We start from the raw sequence: 8,810 nt of genomic DNA on the forward strand, positions 1-8,810 counted from the left end.
CCCAAATTTTGGATTTATTGATTTATTAGCTACAAAATACAGATAATTTGATAATTAGATTATTCACTTCCCCGCCGCTCCCTGACCCTTCGTCTGATGTAAAATGAATGATACATTGTGAAACTATATGCCTACATAAGATACATAAACAATCTCTGGAATAATCTTTTTTTTTTTTTTTTTTTTTTTGTCTGACAGGGATTAGTTCAATCTCCGTAATCCTCATCATGGGAATCTCAGATGAGCAGATGGCAGATGAGACAAAATCGCCACATAAACTCATCTACTCACGGAAGGGGGGAAAAAAACGAACCAAAAAGGGCTATTGGAGCTAAATTTGAACAGGAGTTTGTGCTCAAAATAAAGTTAGAGCGTGTGTATATAAAAAGTTAGCGGAAAAAGTTTGCAGAAATTGAACGGTGACCATTGCACAAAACTCCACCACAGATTGTACAGGGAAGTGTGTGGGTTTTAGTGTGTGTGCATGCATGCATGTGTGTGTGTGTGAGAAGACGCCAAGATAAGTCAAACAGTGACTCCCCTGGGTCTTGACCTCAAATATGTGTCCCGCAGTAACTGAAAGAGGCCACACATATACATACATATATATCTGCATATACACATGACAGATGATGCACATGTCAGAAAACTGTGAGCACAGTAAGAGCCTATTCTATCACAGTATCATAAGCTTTACAATGAATTTACAATGCCACCGAATCAATACGGATTTATTTGCTGCATATCATTTGAGTTTTTTCTTCCCAGTGAAACAGGGTTGACCCAAACCCTGATACTGTAATCCATGCTATATTGAAACCACAGTGAAAATGCTTCACAGATAGATCGATAGATAGATAGATAGATAGATAGATAGATAGATAGAGCAAGAATCACAGTATCCAAAAGGTAAAACAACTTTGGCATCAAATCAGAAAACAAAACTAAAAACGCAGAGCTATACATTTATATCTCTTTCCCATTTTCACAGTATGTTCATTAAACCACAGAATATCGACCTAAATTTCAAAATTGAGCATCTCAAGCTGATTGTTAAGGCCTCTCCAACTTAAAAGGCATTTTAGCACATGCACAAAAGTCCTGTAATCAGGAGAAACAGGCTTCACATGCAAAGAAGAGCTTTCATGAGTGTAATATAGCAGGTCACGATGCTGAGTTTCATTTAGAAAAGTTCTTACCAATTGTGCTCTTCTTAGGTCTGGTCTTAATGGCTTGTATAATTCGTAAGGCTGGATTATGGTTCTGCAGACACTTGACGCAACGCGCACGCAGTTGCCACGCAGATGGTGTGTGCCCAATATACCTCTGCGCTAAACGCTAAGCAATTCTCCGCCACAACGCTATGGGGCGCGTTTTTTTGTTTTTCTGCAGACCTACTTAGACCCTGTGGCGTATGGTCGCTGCTCTTCCCATTGTTGTGCCGGCAGCGCCATTTTTAAAAGGAGCAGCAGTAGATCCAGATCCAGCATGATCCAAACTTTCCAAACAATTTGAAATCAACCGACGAGTCGAGATGCGATCACAACAGCAGTTCTTTTAAAAACGCCGCTGCCGGCACAACAACAGGACGTGACGCCGGAGGGGCGAAATGCCGGAAATGATGTAGTTCGTCGGACCAATCATAGCTCTTGTTGTCTGTGGGGGGCCTGCATTGGGGCTACATGGGGTCTGCGTAGTTACAATTTTTCGGAGGTGCGCGGCAAGTCTCTGCGGCGGTCGCACAACCCCCGTAAGCTTCGCACAACCCCCATAAGCTTCGTGTACGCAGAACTATAATCCGGCCTTTGAGTCGATTCACACAGTGATTTATTTACTGGAATGGTGTTAACATTTAGATTTATAACCCACAAGGCACCCCACATGACGTATATTTTGATAGCGCAGGAGCAAGTTCAGAGGTCAGGGCTGAAAATGAAGTCCAGAGCTTGTCTCTCGGCTGCAGCCACATTGGGATGCCACAGATCCACGCTGAAGATGACTCGCGGCCCATCCTCTGGAGGCCCTTAAAAATAACCATCAAAAACACTGTAAGAGAATATGCAACAGCCACATTGTGATCTGGAATTGTGGGCTAGCACCCTCCCATGTTGCAATTCATTTTCTAACGTACTGAAGCCTTGCTCACCTATGTGGGTAACCCTGCACTCCCCAAAGATACATCACACTTCACTAAACAGGTTTTTAATCAAATCTGGAGAAAGGAACCTCGTCCTTGAGGATTTTACCTGCTCATGCAACTTTCAGATCACAGACTAGATGGAATTATGCACCATTAATTTTGAGGGTTTTTTTTTTTTTTTTTTTTTTTTGCTTGTTGGAGCAATGCATCGTGGTTCACTATATTGGATATACACACTATTACCTTGGATGATAAAGGCATTGCAGGAGTAAAATAGAGACTCAAAGCACTGCAACCTTTTCTGTATACAGAGAGATAGAAGAACATTTCATTTCTGTTTTGGATATTTAGGGGTATAATACTGATAATACATAAAGGCTAAACAAATAAGAGGAAAAGTATTTCATATGTGATTCACAGACCTTTGTGAGAGATGGTGTGAAGGAACGAGTCATCGATCAGGAGGCAGTGTCCCTCCGACCAGCACTGAGGTTCGCCCCCCACCACCAGCTCACAATGAGGTGGAGTCTGCAGTCCTACGAAAAGAGATTTTCTATTTTTGCCATTTCAAAGAACCTATTATATTTTCACCCAAATAAGAGGGGCATGCACTCCAGCCTTAACTCAACTCGAGTAAAGGCAAAACACAGGATTAGCATCAGAGGGATCACAGTTAGAGAACGTGCTACAGAGGGTGAACTTTTGACTCCAAACCACAAAATATAATTTAGCAAGGGGTTTAAGAGTCAGCAACTCTTCTGTTTACTCCACAAAATCTAAATATATTAAACCTCTTTTTAGATTCCACAGAATCTCTTTTCCCAGTATTTGTTCAGGCTTTTAGTTGAGTGAAGTCAGACACAAAACAAGAGGTGAGAACAGAGGTAGAACAGCCTGTTCGATTGAATCCCAGAGCGAGGACATCTGGGCAAGATGAGTCCACTTGTTCCCTCACGTCTTTGTATTGGTGCACCACCTCTCACTGAACCTGATGTTCTTTGCTGTTTCACGTTATCGTTTCTTATGCACATGAGTTGTCTTGTAAACTAGACATGTGCTGTCGATGAACAACAACAGGGTATATCTCCAAAACAACCTGAACCCTCAATAGCTGCATGTACATGGACTCTAACATGCCACTAATAATCAGAATAACAGCCCAATCAGAGTAAAAACGTCTCATGTGACCACCGCAATTTGAGTTTTTTCTTCCCAGTTAAACAGGGTTGACCCAAACCCTGATACTGGAAAAGAAAGGCATTTTCAATCTGGTTTCGAGGAGGGACAGAAACGTGGCTGTTGAAAAACACAACTGGGCTGTGGCTGACAGAATTTTTTTGTTGTAAAGATTAAATATTCAATGGATTGTTGAATGCCTCCATGGTTGAAAGGCTCAAAACCACCAGTTATTGAAACAAGATGAATGAAGCTGGTATCCACCAAACCATCAACCAAATCAAAAACCACTGGAAAAGTTGGAAGGCCAAACTGTCAAAACAGCGAAAGTGGTTCCGATCCAGCCAGGTCTCATTTTTACAGACTCATGGATGACCTGATGGGAGAGCGACCACCAGAGAACATGACCTAGCCTGTATTATATTTATATTTCCAGCAGACTAGATGCTTCCCAGCAGGTGGAACCATTTTGAGCAGGTCAAAAAAGTTATATCCTGATTTTATATTCTGATTCTGATTCTGACACTTGATTTAACATCCATGTAAACAGTTAAGCTGGAATCTCTAATCAGGATGATTTCAGTCAGGTTGAAGAAATATTGTCCATGTCACCACAGCTACTGACACCGTGTGGTTTTGTTCCTGGACAGCAAATTTGAAAAAAAAAAAAAAAAAAAAAATAGATAAAAACTATTGGAGTAATCACGTTCACAAATTGAAAGTTTGGCCTTATGGTGCCACATGAGAGAAGGTTATGGTGTCACCAGAATCAATAAAGATCATCAAGCAGCATAGACAATTTGAAAAGAGCTGCTTGGGCTGCTGACTCTGAAAAGCTCCTGACATGCAGAGCCCATCTGCAAGCCTCTGAGGTGCCAGAAATGCCCATTGTGTGTCTGAGGTATAAAAAAGTTAATGAAAACTGTGCACAAGAGTGAAGTTTGCCCAAAGTGCTTTCCCTCAGAGGGTTCTGCCAGGAAAAGAGGTTGAGGTCATGGTTAAGATTAGGGATGGGTGGTGCCAGAGGTTTGGGATGTCAGAGCTCTTCTCTCAGTCTGCAGCTGGCTGAGACTCAAATACAAACGACTGGAGTTATAATGTTCCCAAACTGCAAGTCTGTCCTGATGGTGGACCTGTAGGAAATGTCATGCGGTCATCAAAATCAATATGTATCTTCTTCTCATGGTCATCAATAGGCGCAGAAATTTGAAAAAATGACAAAAAGGAATACTATTCAGAGCTTGGTACACCTGTGCAATGGAGGTTCGATGGTGCACAAGCATTTCTTTTCACTGCTCTGTACCCCACATACAGTGTTCTACAATTTCATTCAAACCTGAACACGCAGAATCTCAAACTACTGAGCTATTCCCCAAAACTCCATCATATGAAAAAATGTTTGTCTCCCCGAATCTAACTCATTTACTCACCTAGGTGACAACGTAGGCGTGTATTGGTGCGTCCGTATGAGCCTCCCAGTGTAGCTCCGGGCCCTAACAGCCAAAACCCAGCGGCTCCCAAGGAGTTACTGCTTATAAAAGTACGGAGAGAGAGAAGTGTGCGGTAGGTGCAGGGACAGGAACGACAATTCCCTGCCACACAGACGCCTGCGCTGTACAATGGAAACACTGCCTGGCCCTGAAAAAGATATTAAGATGTGTTTCGTATAACTCAGATCAGCTTCTAAAACTGATGAGTAAATCTAAACATCAATAATGCCAAGATTAATAAATCACATGTCACATCACACAGTTTGAAACACAGTTTGTCTCTTGCATGGTAATACATTGTGCATCTTTCACAGTGGATTTTGGCCTGATTTATAATTTGCTGTACCTTTGGTCCCTGGCAGGTCCATCCTAATTTTGGGTCAATACCCCTCTGGTAAACTGCCTGGAACTCAGCCAGGATTGCAGGGTAGTTGGCCTCCAAGACGTCGATGTCATGGCGATGGGCGTCACGTGGGAAGAAAGGAACACTTGGGACATCTGGGAGGAAGAAAAGATGAGGCTTCTGGATTGTAGAGAGATTATTCAATCTGACCTGAAGTGAGAACAATCAGAGATTTGTGGCAAGTTCTTAATGAAATTCCTTGATAATGTTTCAAACAAACAAGTAAAAAAGCAAACAAACCAAAAAGTCACCCAATAGTCAATTTCAAAGCAAGTACAATGATTTTTATTTTTTAGTAAATGGTAAGTTAAAAGGAAGTTCTGTTAGACACATTGAGTTTTGGTTATGGCCTTTCACTTTTTCTCTCTCTATCATAGGCGGTTCTAGGGGGTGGCAGGGGGTGGCAGCTGCCACCCTAGAAAAATGCCTTTCCACCATAGTTGCCACCCCAATTTCAGACAATTTATTTATTTATTTTTTAATTGTGGCTGTTCGGAAACTCGCTGTTAGGAGACTCAAATGTCCGAGTGCAAGTAAATGCAGCAAAAGATGACACTCCCACTATTTAAGGGGTTGATAAATAAATAAATGAATAAATAAATATGTCTAATGCCACCTTTTGGTTTTCTATTCAATGCTTTACTCATGTACCACAATAATAGAATGTTTTTGAGTTAAAATATCCTCATTTGGGGGTTTTCCAAGCAAATACTGATATATGTGATCGTTTTGTATTAAATCAGCATATATATTTCTGCCACCCCTTAAAGTCTCCATGCCACCCTCTTGCCACCCCATGAATATTTGTCTAGATCCGCCCCTGCTCTCTATATATGGAAATGTTGTAGTGAAATGTTGTAGACTGATATTTGTTTGTCAGTGTTAACATACTTTAAGACTGCAACTGATTTTGATTCCCACCAAAGAAAGTGTTGTATATTTACTTCCTGTATCATTACGCCTACATAATATACAATGACAGGTGCCTTATGAGCTGCCTGTGTGTTACGTAGTGTGAGATTAATTCTTCTTCTGTTACTTTACAGGCATTACGTATGTTATCAACCAGACGTCTTTGACCAAAATTATAAATACCGCCTCTGTGTGATGCACTACTGACCACATTATAAAGACTTGCTGTATGATAATGAGCACCAGCCCATGTACTGTATGGATTGTACTCATACCTGCTCCCGAAGCCCCTTATGGATGCGGCCCATGCCCACCCAACTGTAGCGCTTGGCATACTCTTTCAGTGCTGCATACAGTTTCTTGCCTTCTGCAGAAGCCTGGGCTGGGAACAAAGCATGACTCAGCACTGGAGAAAGGTAGCCCCTTTCCTGCTCCTCGTCCTCCCCTGTTTCCATGGGAATGCAGGGAGTAACCTTGTCAGCTCTTGATAGTTTGGATCTGTATTCACTTCCAGCACCACGGGACAACTTGGTCCGCCTCAAGCCCGACTTGAGCTTTCCGGGGTGCGTCCGGCCTGGGGTGGGCAGGTCGGAGCCGATTCGATAACAGTGCCACAGGAAGAGGAGCAGTAGAGTCCACAGAAGGCCACTCAATGGATGCACACCCAACTCAGTATATGAAGGCAGGGGGAGGGGGTTCATTGACCAATGCATGCTGGAATAATGAGATGGAATCAGATTCAGAGATGACACTTATCTTAATATTAACATAATGGCTCACATTAAGTGGACCCCTATCCTTATGTTGGTATATTCCCATAATATTCCCACAGCACGACCATGTAAAATTTGAATAGCAATTGTCATGTGATGTGATGTGATTTAACAGTCAGTGTCACAAACTTTTAAATTTTTCAATACTGTAGGTGGCACTGTGGCACTGCAACTTCATGACACATTCAGCAAGATAATATATTGTTAATTGTTTGGACATTCTAAAATCACATGATCACATGATAAAAGTAACTAAGTAGAGACGTTCTCAGATGACCTGGCTTGCAATCCAAAAAGATTAAAGAGGAGGTCATCTCGTGGCACATTTTAAGCCAGAATCTTTCTGGCTTAAAATAGTCTATTCATTCATTCATTTTGCTTATTTAAATCCTCCTCAGGGTCGCAGGGAGCTGGAGACTATCCCAGCATGCAGTGGGTGGGAGACAGGGAGACGCCCTGGATCGGCTGCCAGGCCATCAGTGGCCAAGAGCAATTTGGAGAGTCCAGTCCACCTGACTTTCATGTCTTTAAAAAAGTGTGAGGAAAGTAGAGTCCCAAGAGGAAAACAATGTACAAAGGCAGAACTTGCAAAAAGTTCACTCAAAGGGCCAAGCATCATATCTTGATATTTTTTTGCAGTGAGACAGCAGAGCTGAGCCACCATGTTCCTCACAGCTGACTCAGTACTTCAAAAATGTCACTGTCCATACATTCATCCCCAAAAGACATTCTTTTAGGGGGTGCAGAGTGGGGGGCAGGGGGACTCCACACTGTCCTCAGCTAACTATGAAAATTTCACTATATTTTAATTCACTAGCAGTTGCTACAATGCAAAATTGTGTATGATTATTTTGACATTATGTTTTAATCCCTCCACTATGACTCTATTTGTCATTGTTGAAGCAGGGCCTGTAAACAATTTAATTTTCAACACATACCAAAATATCTTCATCAGGGTCCATAGATCAAAGTCACTTCAAGGGGTCCACGGCTTGCGGCATTCTTTACCCTACCTAATTTACTTAACCCATTCATTCTCTACAACCTTTCCCTACTCTTAGCCATAACCAACTTATGCCTAACCCTAATATTAACCCTATCCTTAACCAATAAGACAAAATGACCATTCAAACGTGGTCGCCATTCTTGGAGAAAAAAATCTCTCACGGCTTAATGAAAGTCAATTTGGGGGTCCAGAACATGAAAAAGTTTTAAACTCCTGCCTGAAACCCCTGTTTTAGATAATAATAGTGTTACAATGAACTGTCAGAGAGAAACACAGAGGAACAGACAGACAGACAGAGGTTTGAGGTTTCACTGTTCCTTCACCCAGAAGCAAAACACTGTCTGTGATGTGCGTTTACGAACGTATGTGCATGTGTGCACATTATACACACACTTTTTGTGGTGGGAGGGCTCTTTTCTAATAGGCTTGTTGCCACGGATTAGTTTCGTGGTTGCAGCAGTTACATGCAAAGTGATGATAGTGCCCAGTGGAAACACATACCGCACGGTCACACACCACCACGGCAATGTATAAACAACCCATCGTGTGGCTTCTTTCTTTCTTTCTGTCTTTCTTTTTTCCTCTGCGCCGGCCTCTGCAGTTCCTCTGGCCTGTGGTTTACATTTAACGGCTGGAATTCAGCATGTCAGCGCAAAGCATCGCAAACCTCCGCCCCTTATAGGAAAACATTGCACGAAAACGCGTTCGGCATGCGCGTCATATGGCACATGCGGGCCATTTTCACGAGCAGGCACACGGTGCAATTAACAGCACGCCACGTCTCAGGCTGATTACCTTGAGAATAAGACAGCGCTGTGTGGGACAGACTTCCACTGGACTGCGTTCAGCACCGCGCTGGTGGACAGCTCCTCCGACGGTAGCGCACAAGGCAAGGCTGAGAAACTGACTC

The 8,810-nt window shown here is 42.5% G+C and overlaps 1 protein-coding gene across 1 annotated transcript; it reads right to left on the reverse strand.

Annotated features, from left to right (window-relative positions):
- Positions 1-1,809: 1,809 nt before the first annotated feature.
- On the reverse strand, positions 1,810-8,755 carry asphd1 (aspartate beta-hydroxylase domain containing 1). The gene is made up of 6 exons (XM_030058785.1): positions 8,696-8,755; positions 6,397-6,835; positions 5,153-5,359; positions 4,747-4,954; positions 2,563-2,676; positions 1,810-2,023 (listed from the first exon to the last, which is right to left on the reverse strand). The coding sequence occupies exons 2-6, from the start codon at positions 6,832-6,834 to the stop codon at positions 1,914-1,916; spliced, it is 1,077 nt and encodes a 358-aa protein (XP_029914645.1). The 5' UTR covers position 6,835; positions 8,696-8,755; the 3' UTR covers positions 1,810-1,913.
- Positions 8,756-8,810: the final 55 nt, after the last annotated feature.

The sequence above is a fragment of the Myripristis murdjan genome, chromosome 8 (assembly GCF_902150065.1).
Source record: "Myripristis murdjan chromosome 8, fMyrMur1.1, whole genome shotgun sequence".
In the NCBI taxonomy this organism is placed as follows: Eukaryota; Metazoa; Chordata; class Actinopteri; order Holocentriformes; family Holocentridae; genus Myripristis; species Myripristis murdjan.

Bases quoted from the DNA above. Each gene is read 5' to 3' on its own strand.
- asphd1 (XM_030058785.1), bottom strand. From the start codon at position 6,834: ATGCATTGGTCAATGAACCCCCTCCCCCTGCCTTCATATACTGAGTTG. The intron at 2,677-4,746 runs GTGAGTAAATGA...CTCTTTTCGTAG, and splicing joins ACGCCTACGTTGTCACCTAG to GACTGCAGACTCCACCTCAT. The intron at 2,024-2,562 runs GTCTGTGAATCA...GTTATTTTTAAG, and splicing joins TCACACCATCTCTCACAAAG to GGCCTCCAGAGGATGGGCCG.